We start from the raw sequence: 20,756 nt of genomic DNA, 5'->3' as shown, positions 1-20,756 counted from the left end.
ACTCATTTAAATGTTATACAAACAAGTATGTTTACACAGATAAAATCATTTATAAAATTGGTTATGTAACTTAAGAAAAACATCTGATTTGAATTTCTATCTCTAAGTTTGCATTTTCCGAAATTTCCTTATTTCAATCTTTCGAACATTGGGTACGGATCTATGTAGTTTGTTTGACTTAACCGACTTAACCGACTTAACCGAACTATGAAGTTTGTTTGAATTAACCGACGTAACCGAACTGTGAAGTTTGTTAGACTTAACCGCTATTTATTTTAGGTATTTTTGACATACAGTCTTCAACGGTTTCGGAACTTATACATCTTCGAATTTCAAATGTATTGTTTTGAGCGTTCCTGATAAAGGTCAATCCAGAAAAGCGCTTTGGATGCAAGAAATTATCATACGTATTGTTTTAAATTTTGTAACCGAGAAATTTGAATCAACCACGTTCGGCTAATTAGAGGTTAAGATGCAATATATAGGAATATTGTCAAGATGATATTGTCCTTCGACGCATCAGAGTTTTCAACAATACCGAGTTTGCTACGCCGAGGTTTGACTTTACATTCCAAATATAAAATAAGGCCCCCTTAAGAATTAAAAAAAACACATTTCGGAAGACTGATTTTTTGAGTGATTTGTTTAGTCAATGAACCATAATTCTGCAGATATCATCATATTTGAATAAAATGTTAAGTTGATCTGTAACTTGGAACGCAACATATTGAAACAAAACATCACATCAATATCTTCATACACGAATAAAATAGGCATGGAACACTGATTTTTCGAACTGACAGACGGACGGAGTGCAAACCTTAAGTTCCTATCGGCTTCGCCGGTTTTGGACTAATGAGAAAATTATCCATAAATTTTAAGACTGTCAAAGATTTGCATCCAGAAGAAACATTTTAAACAAAGATTATAAAACATTTGCTATCGGAGTTAATTTATATAATACGTACTATTAACAATGTGGTGTGAATAAGGTTAATGAAGATTATAATGGTCTGTCTGTCTAGATATCATCATATCATTCTTGAACAGCTTCACTTTTTAAGTCAGTTGGGTTAATTTCACAAAAAAAAACAGAAAATATCAATGTCTTACCATATTCTTTCTTGCAATACAACTCATGACACTTTCAAAAACTTTGTTAATCCCCTCCTCAGCTTTCTGTTTCGCTTTAGGGTCGTCTTTTTCAGCTGGCTTTAATTCAAAATAAGCCTTCTTTATCGACCTACGAATCTTATGTCTGATTAAAACATGAAAATAAATAATATATACTAGTATGTTGAATTCAATGAATAGTTTTAAATTGATGTCCTTTTTCAAATCTACGATCAATTTGAGACCAGTTCAGAATATTTTGCTTCATTGTTTTACTATTTTCTTTAATCAAAGTGCTTTTTTTTACTTTAACCTAGGAAAAATAAAAGATTTTTTAAGTAATTTTGTACTTGCATTTGCTCACTATTTATCACAAAGTTGAAGATATTAACAAACGTAAACATTCCAATTGATTTATTATATAAATTATTGTTCTCTACAGTACAGTGACAGGTATGGCAAATTGAAAATTAAATGGACCGAAATACCTCACGGCTTAGTTATGTCTTATTTTGTAGATAATTATAAATTCTTTGTAAGGCATGTCGTAGAGTGGCAAAGTGGTGCAGATTCTTGAAAACTGCTGTCAAAGGTTAAAAGGGGGATTTTGGAAAATTCTCGGTCAAAGTGAGCTTTTCCCATCACTTCGCGTCCTTCGTCTGTCGTCTTCGTCCGCCGGCCATCGTCGTTAACTTTTACAATAATATTCTCCTCTGAAACTACTGGGCCAAATTTAACCAAACAATTATCATTGGGGCATCTTGTTTAAAAAAACATGTCGGTGACCCGGTTAACCAACCAAGACGGTCACCTTGGCTAAAAATCGAACATAGGGTTACATGTAATTTTGGCTTTTATCTCGAAAACCAAAGCATTTATAGCAACTCTGACAGAAGTAAAATTGTTGATCAGGTCAAGATCTATTTTACCATAAGACAGTAATTATGTAGTAGGTATAACAGCAATAATAACATGCATCTTTAAAATAAAACATGTGTAATGAGAGATTCATTTACCCTTTGTCTGGATTAGTGTAAGCATACACCAGTATGTCAGCAGCTCGACCAGTACCCTCACACAAGATAACAGGAATATGTTGTCCAAGAGAGGTTTTAGCATCCTCTATAGCATCACGACCTCCTTCTACTACAATCAATACAACTGGTATTCCCTCTCCTCCTATAACAATAATAATAGGGAACTTATAAATTTAGGGTTCATCTTTAGCCATGAACATCGGTATCTCTGGTATAAAATGTGAATCAACAGTATCAGAAACCATTTATGTATTGTCAACTGAATTTTAAGTCTGTTGCTCTTTCAAAAAGTATATGGTAATCAATTTATAAATAATTGCATTGTTTCAAATTACATGATTGGCTATTTAGGTTTTCTGTTTTATAAATCAAATAAGTAGTTTTGTTGCAAGACACAAGTTTGATCGCATCATTCACATCATGTACAAAACGGGTCATGCTCATTGATGAAGACTACACAGTGATCTGATTTTGAGTTTTGCAGTTTTGGAATTTTGTGTCGTCAATGCCCTTCAACTTTATACTTGTTTGGCTTTCTAACTATTTTGATCAGAGCGTCTCTGATGAATCTTGTGTAAACATGACGCGAGTCTGGCGTATCAAATTAGAAGCCTGGTACCTTTTACAAATAATTGAACCGTGACATATTATTTTCCCTTTGGCAAATATATCACATGTCTCTGTTTTTATAGTTATTGTTAACTTCATATTCCACACTAACAATAATTTACTTATACTCTTACCCTTTTCTATAGGATCAGACAGTTTCTTTTCAAATCTGGCTCTAAATTTAGCTACACCCCTATATAAGTTTCTGTATCCATCATCAACAAAGATAAAATGTGTATGATCGGAATTCAGAGGCACTGGTTTAGCATGTTCTATCACATTACTGGTCAAGTATTCAGCTATTTTATCAAATTTTCCCTGAAATATACATGTTGCAATACGTAAGGAACAGGAATCCTTATATGAAGATATCTTCATAGTTCATCTACTGTGTCAACACTGCTTTTGTTAAGGGTGTGTTTGACAATGATCTGAAATGACTCCAGGTACTCAACCCTCAACCCCTCATTGACCGTATTGAAAAAGCAAAATAGTATTAACCTCATAGTAGACTTACATCAAAAATCAATCAATCAACATCTGCGACGTTACCTGTATTTTTTCCAGGGTAGCATACGATACTTCGTATCTTCTTATTGGGCCATTCTTAAAAACATTCTAGTCTTTTCTCATGTTTCTGTTCATTTTTTAATATATGGAGGAATGTTGTATGATAGCCAATGAGACAACTCTCAATCCAAGAAACAATTTATAAAAGTAAACCATTATAGGTCAAGGAACAGTTTTCAACACGAAGCTTTTGGCTCCCACCAAACAGCAAGCTTTAAAGGGCCTCAAAAATTACTAGTGTAAAACCATTCAAACGAAAAAACCAACGGTCTAATATATATAAAAATGAAAACGAGAAACACTTATGAACCACAGAAACAGACGACAACCACTGAACATTAGCTTCCTGAATAAGGACAGGTGCAAACAACATAGCAAGGGGTAAAAGTGAACTATTGCTGTATATATTGATTATAGTGCAAAGTGCTACGTAAACGTTCTGTTAAAACTCCTTTCATTTGAAATTTTTGAAATAAGAAACAAAATGCAAGAGTGTTTACGTAACCATCATAACAATGGTGTACATTTCTTACATTGTTTGTCATGTTTGTGATACATTTAGCCATTATTATGTAACTGAGGTTTAAACTCTGTTAATCAAATTACATCATCCATAATTCGGGTTTATATTTGATATTGTAGATCCTAATGTTTGGTCAATTGAAAGTTTCGATACCATTACACTCTTACTTTTCAACACAACGAGAGGATTCCGCAACCGCAGGCGTGTTTGGCAGGCCCCTTAACACACATGTAGCATAGTTCAGTGATAATGTACGTCACACTAGACATACAAAGCCCAGATGCTCCTGTATAGGACAGGCGTAACAATGAGGCGGGGTTAAACAATTTTTGTGAGATCTGAACCCTTTCCCTATACTTAGTCACAAACACTTAATTTTTATTGCTTGTGTAAACAATGCCTCGAAATTCCTACTCTTTTATTTTTTGTCAGCATTTTTAAAATCAAACATCCGTTTCTTATACATTTATTTGAAATAAAATAAACTACAAAATTTACCTCTACATTCATATTGTGGTCTGTTAAGACATGTCTACCTTTAACATATCCCCATGGAGCTATTCCAATACAACGTAAACCATGGGCAAATCTGTCTTTATACCATTCAAATGACTGTCCCTCTCTCACTGCTAATCCTACTTCCTTCATCACTCCCATATTGAATCCTGATGTGATCAGCCAAGCATTTGTTGTCTGAGAAGCCTGTTAAATAACATAAAGCATATATTGCATTGGTACGAATGACAAACCTTGATTTCATTATTACTGTCATATAAAACTGGTATCTCACAAAGGAAATAAATCCTGATTCAACCCTATAGTATAAAACAACAATAAGTATTGTCAAGCTGCTTATAACTGAATTTTCAGAATGGGCTGGTTTAACCTGAAACACGATTATACAATTTTTCATTCACCCTTCAAAAGTGGAATCAAATGATCCAAAGTAATACTAAAAGACAAAACTAGTACTATTCCCTCGTTAACAAAAGACTTTTGTACTGGAAATTTTCCATTATTTTGCAACAGACCACCTTAATGAATTGATAAGACCAGAATGGAAAGATGCCATTATTTTACCGCAGAACACTTTATTGACTTTAATTAGACCAGACTGGAATGTTTACTGTATATTATCGCAGTCCACTACACTTACTTTAATTATACCAGACTGGAAAGTTTCCCTTATTTTACCTCAAATCACTATACATACTTTAATTATACCAGACTGGAAAGTTTCCCTGATTTTAAAGCAGACCACTATACTTACTTTCATAACCCCAGACTGGAAAGTTTCCCTCTTTTTATTGCAGATCACTATACTTACTTTAATAACCCCAGACTGGAAAGTTTCCCTCTTTTTATTGCAGACCACTATACTTACTTTGATAACCCCAGACTGGAAAGTTTCCCTCTTTTAACCCCAGATCACTATACTTACTTTAATAACCCCAGACTGGAAAGTTTCCCTCTTTTTATTGCAGACCACTATACTTACTTTGATAACCCCAGACTGGAAAGCTTCCCTCTTTTTATTGCAGACCACTATACTTACTTTAATAACCCCAGACTGGAAAGTTTCCCTCTTTTAACCCCAGATCACTATACTTACTTTAATTAGACCAGACTGGAAAGTTTCCCTCATTTTACCATTAAGCTTGAAGTTTTTAGCACCACCAACAACAGATATGATCAGACTAGGTGTGTTCGGCTCCATTATTCTCCAGTGGTCTTTCATCAGCTTTATAGCCAGGCCAACTGAATCTGGTTGTTCTTTATCTGTTAAACGTAAGTACTAAAAAAACAATTTTGCGATGAGTAACATGGTACTAAAAAATGGGGTCGCATGACGGACAAAAGCACTGCTTTTTATTTACAAAGTAATCAGTGGCAATGATTGGTAGAACATAATTTAAGGATGAAATGAAATTCATACTAGCCTAAGATTTATCAGTTTTAAGTTAATTAAGTCCATGCAAATAAAACAAACATTTTATAAGATTGTAAAAAAAAAACATGATTTCACACCTACTTACAGAGTGTTTAAATAGACACTGGTCAAATTGACAGCAAACCAGGGTTTCTTTTATTTGAAAGCGCTTGTGTGCTTTTATCCCTGCCACTTGTTCGTTTGTTTGCGCCTTTTTTCTAATCAGCCATATAGAATTTGACCTCAATTGTGTCATTAGAAACACTTGTTTATATTTTACAAGCTTTGGTTTAAAGTTATTGCATTGAACAGATACCAATTGGTTTTTCTTTTAATTTTTTAAGAATTATGACTCTTGATCAGTGAAAGTATAAATTATCAAAACCTAACTTTAATATTTTTTAAAAGGGAAATAACTCATGAAGAGTTTATTTTTCAAATTTAGCAATCAATGCATGCAATGAATTTTTAATAAGATGACTTCTCATTTGGTAATTCGTCTAATAAGTTAGTGCTGTTCCATTACCAAATGTTTTCAACTCGTCATTCCGCATGGTCAAACTAAGGTCATGGGTATGGATTTAATTATAGGTATGAATGTACTATTTCTGGTTTTAAACCTCTATAACTTTGTACTTTATTTGGACGTTTGGTATTTGCAATCGAGCTTCACAGAAGAGTCTTTTGCCGTCGAAACATGCCAAGCGTACAACATTTTCTTCATTGTGTCTGTGGTGAGTTATTTTATTCTCATTTTTAAAACCAAATATGACTAAATCAACATACCTTTGCAGGTTTCATGCCACCAACTTGTTCCATGCCTGTAAATTTTATTTTACCAAAAGACGTTGTATTTTTTTCTTGTATGGCCTGCTCAGCTTTCCATTCCACTATAGGGAACTTTTCAGGAGGTTTAGATCCAAGATTGTTGGGATCAATATAAGGCTTCCAATCTATCAAATACATTTACAATTTAGTCAAACATTTCATGTAAGTATTAATTAAGAACATTTTGACAGCTAATCTACTTGCATATTTAAAGATAACAATTGCAAATGAAAAAGTCCTCACCAAAGACCGATTGACAAAGAAGTTAACAATTATAGTTACATGAAGTACGACATTTTCGGAATATCTCTTCATTTGTGTGTCAAGTGATTTTAACTTTCTTATTGTCTTTGTGTTCCACTTTGTGAATTAAAACGAACAATGTAAATTTTGTTCTCAATGCTCTTCAACTTCGTAAAATATTTGGCCTTTTTAACTTTTCTTGATTTGAACTTCACTGATGAGTCTTTCGTCGACGAAACGTGCGCCTGGCGTAAATACAATATTTCGTCCTAGTACCTATGATAATTTAATTTATACCACTGGGTCGATGTCACTGCTGGAAAAGTTTTAATTCCACAAGAGTATCACCATCCCAGTAATCAGCACTCATGAATTATCACTGATATGGCCATATTCATAAATTTACAGTTAACAGTTTACAATACATTCGAATGTTTGAAAAACTAACTCTTTTCTTCCCCAGGAATAGTTTCACAAAAGATAGCGGATATGTTTCTTATATCGTAATTACAATGAGGGTCGGTTGAAGACAAAACTTTACGACAAAAGAGATGATTTCAGCTTTCCAATTGTGAACTTTCCATTTCTAAGTAGCAATATTCCAGCAGCACCTGCATACGGGGTATATATCTCCCAATTGATACGATATTCCCGTGCTTGCATTTCCTATCATGATTTTCTTGATATAGGGGTTACTGCTCACAAGGAAGCTATTAAACCAAGAGTTCCAAATGGTGAAGTTGAAATCATCCCTTCATAAATTTTACGGACACCATCACGAGTTGGTTGACCGTTATGGAATAACCGTTTCACAAATGATATCGGATATGTTCCTTACGTCGTAACTACAATCCCCTTTCCTTTCATGAATGTGACCTACCGAATTAGACTATTTACCTCTTTTGTAATCACATAAGCAACACGACGGGTGCCACATGTGGAGCAGGATCTGCTAAGCCTTCCGGAGCACCTGAGATCACCCCTAGTTTTTGGTGGGGTTCGTGTTGTTTATTCTTTAGTTTTCTATGTTTTGTCATGTGTACTATTGTTTTTCTGTTTGTCTTTTTCATTTTTAGCCATGGCGTTGTCAGTTTGTTTTAGATTTATGAGTTTGACTGTCCCTTTGGTATCTTTCGTCCCTCCTTCTTTTACTTCAGCTTTATTTGGCAAAATTTGGAAATTTTGGTCCTCAATGCTCTTCGACTTGGTCCTTTTATCTTTTTTATTCGAGAGTCACTGATGAGTCTTTTGTAGACAAAATCCTCTTCTGGCGTAATTACAAAATTTAATTCTCATATATGATGAGTTAATTTATTTATATTAGGTATGATTTGTAGTTTATAATCCTTAATAACCCAAGTCATGTAATGTTGTGTCCCTTTCATCTAGATCTGACCCGGAATTAGTTGCAGATGTGTAATGGGTAGAACGGTTGATTTAAATACAATTCTTAAAACGGATTTTCTAAGTGAATTGCAGCAACTCGTTCAATTAAGTTTGATGACTCTCATTCCCCATTTTGAAAACAGTCTTTACACTTGTGTTAAGAACATGTTCGATTGTCGATGATTTTGTATTTATAATCGTACTACTACATACAGATGTGTCATTGTTATATGGTATATTTTTTATTTATCATATATTTAATTTGCCTGTAATTATCTAAAGATAAATCTGTGGGTTCCTATAAAGTAGTTAAAATCTAAACACATACCAGATGGAATTAGGTTATCGTATCTATATGTCGTTACTTTTCGTTTTGACGGGTGTGGAGATACGTTATATTCATGTGGAATATGACTTTTTAAAAACTCTCCACAGTGACACCTAAAACAAAAGAAATCTGATATAAAAGAAATTCCTGTAAATTTTGCAAAACAAGGAGTTTGCAACAGGCAGAAATGGGTATAGTCAATCTAACCGTTTTGACTTTTTTTTTTTAGTATTTACATTTAGACTGCTAATTTTTGATTATCAGCAATCACCTAGAATGTTGACTACATTTTATCTAATACTTTCAATACCAAAAATAACCCTTTCTCTTAGCACATAAATAAATAAAGGCAACAATAGTATATCACTGTACAAAATTTATAAATCGATATAGAAAAAAATCCGAATTCATTATTATTCGTCGGATACCAATTTTCGTTGGTTTCGTGGGCACAAGTGATCCACGAATTCAAATGTTCAACGAATATCATCTTTTCAATAGGCATTGTATACAGAGATTGGCGAAACCACGAAATCAAATATCCACGGATATGTAAGTTTTGATACCCACGAACAAAATAAATCCACAGTAGACGGTCTTTATTCTAATCAATATGATATAATAAAAAAGGAAATACTTATCTAATGATTTCAATGCTCATTTATATCAAATCTGTTAATATTGAAAAATGCCTAGCTTTTTTGTATTCGGTACTCGGTCCTTCCGACAGTTAACCGGTTAACAATTGACAACATTAGTGAATATAAACAAACCGTGAACAAATTACATCCCGGCTACATTCAAAAGTTATAGATTTTTATATTAGCTTTTGTTTTCATTGAGTGCATGTCTCCCTTTTTACCATTTTACTTTTTTGTTTATAAGAAGAAATTTTGGAATAAAGCTACTACAATGCGTATTGCATTTTAACTTAAAATCAATTATACAGCTTTAAGGAATATGTGTCATTGCATTCATCACCCAGCAATGCATCTGAGTATTATTCATATATTTAGATAGTAAGTATTGATGTATACTAAGTTTATAAAAATTAAGAAACTTTTTTACAATACATACTTTAACATTCCTGTTTTCTCTATTTTGTGTTGATTTGGTGCAGGAACAAATTTTTGACATTCTAACTGCTTGAAATTTTGTTTGATGAAAGTAATATGATCCTCCTTTAGCTGAAAAATATGCTTATTCTATAATCTAATTAGAAAAGCCTTATAATTAACATAATAAATGTAAAACAATTCTGGTGACCTTATAAATAAAAGTTATATCAACGATAAAAAAAAAAACGAAATATGATCTTCAGCATTTTCAAATTATCTCATCATAGATACCACGCGTTTCGTCTAAAAAAGACTCATTAGTGACGCCTGAATCAAAAAATGTTTAAAGGCCCAAATAAAGTACGAAGTTGAAGAGCATTGAGGACCAAACATTCCTAAAAGTTTTGCAAAATACAGCTAAGGTAATCTTTTCCAGAGGTAGAAAAGCCTTACTTTTTCAAAAATAAAAAGTTTTGTTAACAGTTAATTTATAATTATGAACATGTCAATGATAACTCAAGCCAGTACAGAAGTGCTGAACACTGGGCTTGTGATACCCTCGGGGAATTAAATCTCCACCAGCAGTGGCATCGACCCAGTGGTTGCAAATAAACTCATCATAGATACCAAGATGAAAATTTTATAAATACTCAAAAAAGACTCATCAGTGACACTCGAATCAAAGAATGTTAAACGGGCCAAATAAAGTACGAAATGGAAGAGCATTGAGGACCGAAAATTCCTAAAACTTTTGCCAAATACAGCTAAGGTAATTTATTCCTGAGGTAGAAAAGCCTTACTTTTTCAAAACAAAAACACTGTCTAATTACAGGTTTCTGACTTTGATCAGGTGGCAGGATTACACATGATGATCGGCGAACTACTGTTCCTCGCCTGTGACAATTTACTTAACCAAGATCTACGTCTATTCATATCTGTTATATACCTGCTCAAAACTTTCGTCCACATTTGAAGCCATCATTTTACTTTGAGGGACCCTTCCGAGTAAAGGAACTTTCTTCCTCATGTCTGAAAATCTAACATCCTCTAATGTTAGTCTTTCCTGTGTTTTAGCTCTTTTCTCATCCAATTCATCTCTTTTCATCGTCATCCTTGAATTTGTTCCACCTCCTGTGTTAAACTGTGACTGCATGCTGAAATCTTGCCCTCCAAAAGGCATGAAGTTTTTATCACTAGGATATATCTTTGATCCAATCCCTGCCATATTGAGTCTGGATGGTTTTCAAATTCACCTGAAACAAAATATCAAAATTCATGTCACACGATGAGGCATAAAAATACAACATTAACCTACACTATAAGATGGTCAGCATGATCAGTAGTTAAGATTCAAAGTTTCTCCTACTTCCGATGCAAATTCTCTTCCATGGGGTTTTTCTGCAGGCAGTTCACATTTATTTTCGCCCACACAGCAAATGTGTAGAATTGTCGATATATACTAATGAATTGAAAATCATAAAAGAGGGACGAAAGATACCAAAGGGACAGTCAAACTCATAAATCTTAAACAAACTTACAACGCCATGGCTAAAAATGAAAAAGACAAACAGAAAAACAATAGTACACGTGACACAACATAGAAAACTAAAGAATAAACAACACGAAACCCACCAAAAACTAGGGGTGATCTCAGGTGCTCCGGAAGGGTAAGCAGATCCTGCTCCACATGCGGCACCCGTCGTGTTGCTTATGTGATAACATATCCGGTAAATAGTCTAATTCGGTAGGTCAAATTCATGAAAGGGAAGGGGATTGTAGTTACGACGTAAGGAACATATCCGATATCATTTGTGAAACGGTTATTCCATAACGGTCAACCAACTCGTGATGGTGTCCGTAAAATTTATGAAGGGATGATTTCAACTTCACCATTTGGAACTCTTGGTTTAATAGCTTCCTTGTGAGCAGTAACCCCTATATCAAGAAAATCATGATAGGAAATGCAAGCACGGGAATATCGTATCAATTGGGAGATATATACCCCGTATGCAGGTGCTGCTGGAATATTGCTACTTAGAAATGGAAAGTTCACAATTGGAAAGCTGAAATCATCTCTTTTGTCGTAAAGTTTTGTCTTCAACCGACCCTCATTGTCAATTTCTAGATGTAAGTCAAGATATGAAGCCGACTTAACTGTATCTAACATAACATGTTTTTCAACGTTTCCTAAAGAAAGCATTTCCTTAATGACATGGAAATTCTTCAACAGACATTACATTTTTGTTAAAGATGTATTTATTGTGCAGCCCTATGTCAGGATAAAACAAAAGTTATAAAACAAAACATTAGGGATTGTTTTAAACTGATAGTGATGTTTTGTATTTTTTAATTTCAGGATTAGTTGAATGTGAAAATTGTTGATGACTCAGTCATTTAACTGTTGTGTTTATGTTACAATAATCAGTAGCTTAATATACATTTATAAGAACTTAATCCTCTTTAACAGAAAACATTTGTTCGTGTTATTCTAACCCATCGTACATTTATGATAAAGATACAATTGCCTATAATAGATAACATCCATTTTATATGAGCTTTTGTGGTTAGTTGTCTCATAGGCAATCATAATACACCTCCTTAATCTTTTACTGACGTATAAACCTTGAATTAATTTATTCGTTTACTTGGATAAAAAAAGAAACTACCGCAATATACCTGAGACAAAAATAACTCAGATTTAAAAGGTATTTGGTTGAAAAAATCAGATATCTGAAGTAATATAATGAAGAAAATTTAGTATTTCCAACTAGGTGTTTTTGAAATTCTAAAGCGCCCTATTTATTTTTCACAGTGCCCTGCCATTGTTTTTGAAATAAAAGTGATGGCGACATGCCGTTGGTAAAAATTGGTTATGTCATTCATCTTTTACCTAAGTTGGTAAGAGCAATTTGAGTTATTTCCCGTTGGACAAAATCAAATTGTTTTGGCCGACAAATTTACTGAATTTCATAATTATGTTTGAACAAATTTGAATTATTAGAGTACTACAACGGTAAGTGATTTTATCTAGTTCAGAACAACATCGACTGTACCTTAACAGTATATAGACAATTTCAAAGGCGATCTTGTAGGAATTTATGGTCCTCAATTCTCTTCAGCGTCGTTCTTCATTTAATTTTGGCCTTTTTAAATTTTGTATTCGAGCGTCACTGATGAGTCTTTATACCTTTTATGTATTCTAAAACCAGTTGTAAGCATAATACGGGTTATATTCTCATATATTTTATGACTAAATTCAAACGTGAGAGATATTTACTTGTTTTTCATATGATGAAGACATAATCAGTTTTTTTGAGGTATGGAGCTGACATTTCAGTACCTGCTTGTTGTCCTATGTTAATTTATGTATCATGGTCATTTTTTCTTTGTTTCTTTCGTTACCTATTCTGACTTCGGACTCGGACTTCTTTTAAACTGACTTTTAATGTGCATATTGCTATGTTTGTCTTTATTCTGCATTAGCTAGAGGTATGGGTGGCGGTAAGACACCTCACATAACATGTTAAACCACTGAGCCTGTTTGCGCCTGTCCCAAGTCAGAAGCCTCTGGCCTTTGTTAGTCTTGTATGCTTCTTAATTTTATTTCATTTACATGTTCAGCGGGACATCCATTTTTACTAAACTCGTACACAATTGTATAGGGGCCAGCTGAGGGATTTTCTTGCTGCGCTGAGACACATTGGTGGCCTTTGTCTGTTGTCTGCACTTTGGTCGGGTTGTTGTCTCTTTGACATATTATATATTAATAACCCATTTCTTTTTTCAATTAAATCTTTTGTAGAAGAAACACGCGTCTGGTGCAAATAAAAAATTGAAATTCTGGTATATGTGTTGAGTATGGTTAAGTTTATGTATATGGTCGTATTTGGTTTGATTTGTGAAAGCTTTCTTACATTTATCTTGATATAATTAAAGATAAGAGAATAGTTAATTTTGTTTTGACACCAATGAATTATTAAAGAAAGAATACCACAGCATTAGATTTAGGAAAATAAATGGCATAAGAAGTTGCGTACAGTTGAGAGCTACGGTAAAGGTTGATTTGTCAAACCAAAAGGAAATTGTTAAACAATCTTTAATGCAGTTAGAAGCTGTGGGAAACATTTACAATTCTAAAAAGCTTATATGTTCTAAAATTAGTCAACTTGTTCAAACCAGTGCAAACTATCTGGAATTCTGTTCAAACAATGTCTTCAACGTAAACATTTTCAAAGAGACATGTGTAAGCCATAGTTGTCACATTAAACAAAAGATGTATAATGATTTCAAACTGTCTATTAAAATTTGCTGAATAGTACCTGTTTGTTTTTTTTTTTGTACTAGAAACTAACAAGATGTATTGATTTCACTATTGTATAGTCTCATTCTTTCTCTTTTGTCAGGGTTTTAAGCTCAACGCACATATTAATAAAAAGAGTTGCATTTATCATGTTTACTATTAAACAAAAAGTGAATAATTGTTTTCCGGAGGTTCATTATTCCTATATGGTGTAGATGCGTTAAAAGCTGTAATCATGGTAAAGTATATGTGAACACAAACTTTCTGGTGAATGATGTTCCTTGTTATGATTTTTAAAGTCACGTCCTCACGTTTACACTGTTTACAAGATTATATATAATCAACATAGAAGCTGTTAGTTTATTATGCGTATGATAGCTGTTATACTGTATACTGATGAATACATTACCTGGTACAAGATTACATCTCAATTTTTTCTCAAAAGAAACAAAAGCAAAGACGAAACGAACTGATCAAAAGATACCCGGAAGTTTATTGCGCTGCTAAGCGCTGATGGATCAATATATGGGAGATAACACTTAAAGTTGAAGTAAAGGTTTTGATTAACGTCTATCAGAATTGCCAACAACATTGCAAGTATTCATGTGTTTCATTTATAAAAGAAAAAATCGAATAGCCAGCAAGAAAAACTCTGAAGAATATAAAGTTACATGCTTTTTTTACTTTGTTTTTGTTCTGTTTTTTTCTGTACATGTACTGATGTTATGTCATGGATAATCACCCCATAAGTAAATATCTGTTTTTCTATTATTTGTTTACATTTGTCAAATTAGTTAAAAATACCTTTGTGATGTGATTTAAATTATCTAATATAGTATACAACAGACGTAATTATAAAATACATTGTCTCCCAAGACAAAAATTCATGAATTTGCTTCTTTAAAAGTGTAGCCCTATCTATAAAAAAAAAATACGTCCACGTTTGCTCTATGTGTTATATGAAATAATGTTCTCCATGAAATATTGTCCATGGACCACATAATTCTGTCCATGACAATATTTTATTATGTTGTCCCCGAAAAATGTTTCTTAATATTTTTCTGTCTTCCCTGAGGATCCCTCTGCCCTGAAATTATTTGCGTATCTATATTTTTTATTCCATACTGTTTTTCACGCAAAGTATGTGTTGCATAAATCAATTAAGGATGTAATTAGGTGAGGTGTTGGAATACGTAATAATAAACTCATCATATATACCAGGAATAAATTTCGTATATACGCCAGACGTGCGTTTCGTCTACAAAAGACTCATCAGTGACGCTCGCATCCAAAAAAGTTAAAAAGGCCAAATAAAGTACGAAGCTGAAGAGCATTGAGAACCAAAATTCCTAAAAGTTTTGCAAAATACAGCTAACGTAATCTATACCTGAGGTAGAAAACCCTTAGTATTTCAATAAATTCAAAAAATTGTTAACAGTTAATTTATAAATATAACCATATCAATGACAATTCATGTTAGCACAAAAAGTGCTGAATATTGGCCTTGTGATACCCTCGGGGAAATAAATCTCCACCAGCAGAGGCATCCACCCAGTGGTTGTAAATAAACTCATCACAGATACCAGGACTAAATTTAGTATATAAGCCAGACGCGCAAATGTTCCGACTCCGTGGTGTTTTTCTATACGATACACTATAAAAGATTTTGCCCCATAAACCCTTTTTATATTTTAACATAAGACTTAACAGCACATAAAAAATCATTTGACACAATTTTAGTAGATTATTGATTTTCTTTCTTTTGCTTTGAGACCCAAATAATACCAATGCAAATATAAGGTAAAAGTCTGAGTCAGCCTTTTCCCACCATATTTTATAAATAAAATATCTTAAAGAGCTCCATGACCTATCAATATGTTTAGCTTATTTTATTTTTAAACTAATAATCTTTCGGCTAACGTAACCAAAATTGGACTAAACATACAAAGACAAATAAAAAAACACTAGAACACGTAATCAATATGATAAACAACGTCAGTACCTAGAATCAAGAAGATTATCATGTTTTATTTCTGAAGTTAATTAAGGAATGACTGTAATATTTTTTCTGTCTATGAAGAAATAACATAAACCATTTGGTACACACTGAATAACGCGCGTAGCGGGTTATTTAACAGTGTGCACCACATTTTTTTTTATGTTATTTCGAAAAGACAGAAAAAATATTACAGTAATTTCTTATAATTTAATTCTAAATTCCATTTTAAACCGTAGAAAACCATGAAAAAACGTTGATGACGTCACGGTCACATGACAAAATTATGTCTATGGGCTCATAACAAAATAACGTCAGCCAATCAGAAGACGAGTTACATTCAAAATTAATTATTACGGATTGTTTTTCACGAAAGTCTTAATACTTTCTGATGAATATGTTTTATAAACGTTTTGTAGTTCCTAGAGAGAAGTTAAACCTTGAAAATATTTTCATAAGCGAATTTGAAGTTAACATTTAGTTCTAAAATTGGGAAAGGAGAGCTCTACTAATCCATAGACAGCTCCTCGTTAAATTCTATAGGAAGATGTGGTATTAGTGTCAATGAGCCCATTATAAAACAGATCTATGCTTTTTTTTAATTTTCATGGTTTTATGAAAGACCATGCAGAAACAAGGTGTAAAACATTGCCTAGAAGATTTACTTCTGATGTCATTTTTTCTTGGAAGAATCTATTAGATGCACGATCGGATCATACATTATAATGTATGTGATATTTAGTGTCCCCTGTATTAAACATTAAACTGTAGAAAAACATAAACGGATTTGATGTTCGATGTAGTATGTCATAAAAGTTATAAAACTAAATTAATTATTAAGATAGGGAATTTCTTTTCAATAGAAAATCAAATTGAATAAAATTTAAATTTTTAAACGCTCAAAATTCAAATATATATCTATCATGTTTTTCTTTTCTATCGAACAATAATCAATAGACAAGTCTAATTTTCTAAACTATCCATATCTTAAAAATTGTTAAAACCTTACACCAAGTATATTATCACACATCAAATTTAATTTTTCAGACATTTTTTTCTTCGTCTTTGTATTCAATCTATGGAATGGGAATTGCTTAATTAAATGGGATTGAACAAAAAAGTCAAATAGTACATGAAGTATAAAGTACAGTAAGATTTTGTTACAGTATAATTACATTTTTAAATGTGGTGTTCGTTATAGTCCTTGAAGTAGTAGCAAGTAGATTTACCTTTATTTTTGGTCCTTATTGATCATAAAGCTCTTCACGTGCTTCGATCAGTGGCGGATCCCCCCTTTCTTTTGGACGATCAGTGAAATTGAAGGAGGACATACCCACCTTTATCCTAGGTTGGGATCCCCCTTTTGAAAATGGTCGGACCTGCCTCTGTTCGGTACTTATACATGTCTGGATTGCAAATATTCGAGTTATGTTATCTTGGTGTAGGTTTATCAAGAAATGTACTTCGTTCAAATAAACTTTATATTAAATGTCATCGTTTTCATCTTGCTTTCGGTCATTTACGAATTCAAAAATTAGACAAAAGAAAGTCTTTCCGCAAATACGTATATTTTTTTATTATACAATGTTGAATACCTGGAATCCAAGACTATTTTAAAATCGGACATGTTAAATATACCTTTCTTAGAATTTATAGAAAAGATTTTTAATTTATGGTTCATAGAAGCAAACACAAATGTAATTTCAAATAGAAAAAAATGTACTTCGATAAAAAAATATAATAACACCATATCGCTTTTTATCTTCATGAATATAAAATATATATCCGGTCAGCGAATATTTTTTTTCATTTCGATATTCATGTGTACCTTGACAATTTGAATACCACCATTGTTTCTCTTTTCAAAAGGGACATAATAAAACTTTCAATTTACCTAGAATATCTTTATAGTTTTTGAAATGACGTTTCAAAGTTTCAAAACGCTACATGGATATGAATATTTCTTTGTTCTCTGTCATGAAAATCTATTTATAAAAGCTTTGAGGTCTTTAACATGTGTCATATAATGTATTGATTGTGGTGGCATCAACATACGACTGTGTAGTAACATAGAATACATATAATGTTCTTTAACTTACTAATTAAATAGAATGTAAAAGAGATTTGAAATGAGACACTCTGTATAAAAAAGTATTTACCTTGAAAACATTTTGTCATTCATATTACCAAAAATGAGAGAACCTTATACACAACATTACATTCAAATAATCCTTTAGAAATTGAAAGTTTGACCCTGCAATTATTGACGAGGTTAACATAAGAATTTGACGAGTTTAACACAACGAATTTATTAAAACTACATTTATCTGCAGTGTAATAGCCGTTACCTAAATATCGTTATAATTTTTATAAGTCAGTCGGAAATTGACTTTATGTTGACGGGTGCCACATGTGGAGCAGGATCTGCTTACCCTTCCGGAGCACCTGAGATCACATCTAGCTTATAGAGGGGTTAGTGTTGTTTATTCTTAAGTGTTTTATGTTGTGTCATGTGTACTATTGTTTGTCTGTTTGTCTTTTTCATTTTTAGCCATGGCGTTGTCAGTTTATTTAAGATTTATGAGTTTGACTGTCCTTTTGGTATCTTTTGTCCCACTTTTATCCTAAAACGGTAACAATGTTTTCCTCTTTTTTCTGATTGATACCAAGTTGTTTCATGGGATACTTGAATATGTTTGTTTCAAACATTTGATTCCTTAGCTACATGAAAATAACATTTTATAAATAAACTCATTATAGATACCTGGCTTATCGTTTTGTACGCCAGACAAGCGTTTTGTCTAAAAAACAAAGATAGACGAATGATACCAAAAGGACTTTTAAACTCATAATATAAAAAAGAAGATGTAGTATGATTGCCAATGAGACAACTATCCACAAAAGACCAAAATCACACAAACATTAACAACTATAGGTCACCGTACGGCCTTCAACAATGAGCAAAGCTCACACCGCATAGTCAGCTATAAAAGCCCCCGATAAGACAATGTAAAACAATTCAAACGAGAAAACTAACGGCCGTATTTAGGTAACGCGCTTTTCTGGATTCATGAAGGCAACAGTAGTAAACCGTTGTTCAAACGTCATAATTCGATTAAGAGAAAACAAAATTGGTTACAAACTAAAACCGAATGAAACACTTCAACTATAAGAGGAAATCAAAGTAACAGCAGGAACACTGAATGCAACAACAACAAACGCCAATATACATAGAAACGGATTATTTGATAACAACTGTCATATTTCTGATATGGTTCATGACAATGATTGATTTAAACCTAGTTTTATGGATATCTAAACCTTCCGCTTATAAAGAACATAAAAACAATATGGCTTAATATTTATCAAAGGTACCTAGTCTTTAATTAAATACGCCAGACGCGCGTTTCGTCTTCTAAAGACTCATTAGTGACGCTCAGATCAAAATAGTTAGAAAGTTAAACAAGTACAAAATTGAAGAGCATTGAGAACCCAAAATTCCTAAAAAGTTTTCCCAAATACGGCTAAGGAAATATATGCCTGACAACACTACGTAACAGAAATACTTAAATTAGCTTGCGTAAATTTCAACATTTGTTATACAATATATGTTTAATTCGAAACGGGAAGTTTTTAGAAAGTATCTGCCTGTCAGGGTGAGGATTCGGTCCCAGCTCTTAAAATTTTTCATTTCTTAATGGGTGGATTTAACATGGATAGATAAAATTGTAAAATAAAGAAGCAATGAATGTGGTCGTTAAATTTGATTTTGCCTTCTTGTTCTTGTTTGATACATATTTGTTTGTTTTTATTGTAATTAAGATTATAACACAATATTGACTGCTGTACCCCTGTTTTTGACATTTTTAACCTTTTATGTCTGTTTATCGATGTCAATATAATGAAATTTGAAGCGACTGTCATACTGTTATTATATTTTATTAAAAAATTGTTACATATAAAGCTACAAGGGTAAATACATAAATACGAAGTATACAAAAGATTCAATAATTGGGATTAGGAAACAAGAGCAGTACTCTTATATAAATCCGTCTCCCTGTAATACTAGTAAGAGGCTTAGCTAGGTATCAAACCAGGTTTAATTCACCATTGTCTAAATAAATAAATGCCTGTACCAAGTTAGGAATATGACAGTTGTTATCCATTCGTTTGAAGAGTTTGAGCTTTTGATTTTGTCATTTGATTAGGGACGTCCCTTGGTGAATTTTCCTCGGAGTTCAGTATATTTGTAATTTTACTTTTTACTTCAATACTAACTATTGATGATACTTATAATCCATAGTCCATAGTATAGATACACTTCTAGTAAATAAGTATCACACTGCATGATGTCGTGCATGTTGAGCGTTTTTCATACCTGAAATTTGAAATCACCGGCCCAGTAGTCAACACTTCAGTGTTGACATGAATAGCAATAATGTGGTCATTTCATTAAATTTTGTGTTTATAATATAAAACTTTGAATTTTCGAAAAAAACTAAGGATTTTCTTATCCCAGGCATAGATTACTTAGCCGTATTTGGCACAACTTTTTGGAATCTTGGATCCTCAATGCTCTTCAAATTTTGATACATATTTTGATATGCGCGTCACTGATTTTTTTCAAATTCTTTCAATCTTTGAAAAACCCGTAACATAGGTTCATTCCGATGCATTAATATTCTATTTTAAAGATCTGTTATTTTAACGAACAGTAAAGCGAGTGTTTATTCATTCATAGCATATAATAACCATTATAAAAAAATATAAGATCTCCAAATTTTGTTAATAAGATTTGCGTTACAGTGAACAAATAAATAACCGTATCCATCATG

General features: G+C 32.6%; 1 protein-coding gene across 1 annotated transcript in view; it reads right to left on the bottom strand.

The window, feature by feature from the left end:
- The window catches only part of LOC134680890 (transient receptor potential cation channel subfamily M member 3-like), a 38,492-nt gene extending 24,076 nt beyond the window's left edge, over positions 1-14,416 (bottom strand). Inside the window, exons 1-10 of the mRNA XM_063540170.1 lie at positions 14,335-14,416; positions 10,572-10,878; positions 9,645-9,754; positions 8,568-8,680; positions 6,569-6,735; positions 5,465-5,647; positions 4,351-4,554; positions 2,894-3,077; positions 2,130-2,292; positions 1,114-1,258 (exon numbers count right to left, since the gene is read on the bottom strand). Coding sequence (XP_063396240.1) covers positions 1,114-1,258; positions 2,130-2,292; positions 2,894-3,077; positions 4,351-4,554; positions 5,465-5,647; positions 6,569-6,735; positions 8,568-8,680; positions 9,645-9,754; positions 10,572-10,850 — 1,548 coding nt within the window. The 5' untranslated portion in view covers positions 10,851-10,878; positions 14,335-14,416. The remainder of the gene's footprint in view (positions 1-1,113; positions 1,259-2,129; positions 2,293-2,893; positions 3,078-4,350; positions 4,555-5,464; positions 5,648-6,568; positions 6,736-8,567; positions 8,681-9,644; positions 9,755-10,571; positions 10,879-14,334) is intronic.
- Positions 14,417-20,756: the final 6,340 nt, after the last annotated feature.

This window comes from Mytilus trossulus, chromosome 8 (genome assembly GCF_036588685.1).
Source record: "Mytilus trossulus isolate FHL-02 chromosome 8, PNRI_Mtr1.1.1.hap1, whole genome shotgun sequence".
In the NCBI taxonomy this organism is placed as follows: domain Eukaryota; kingdom Metazoa; phylum Mollusca; class Bivalvia; order Mytilida; family Mytilidae; genus Mytilus; species Mytilus trossulus.
This window is presented reverse-complemented; position numbering and strand designations above follow the sequence as displayed.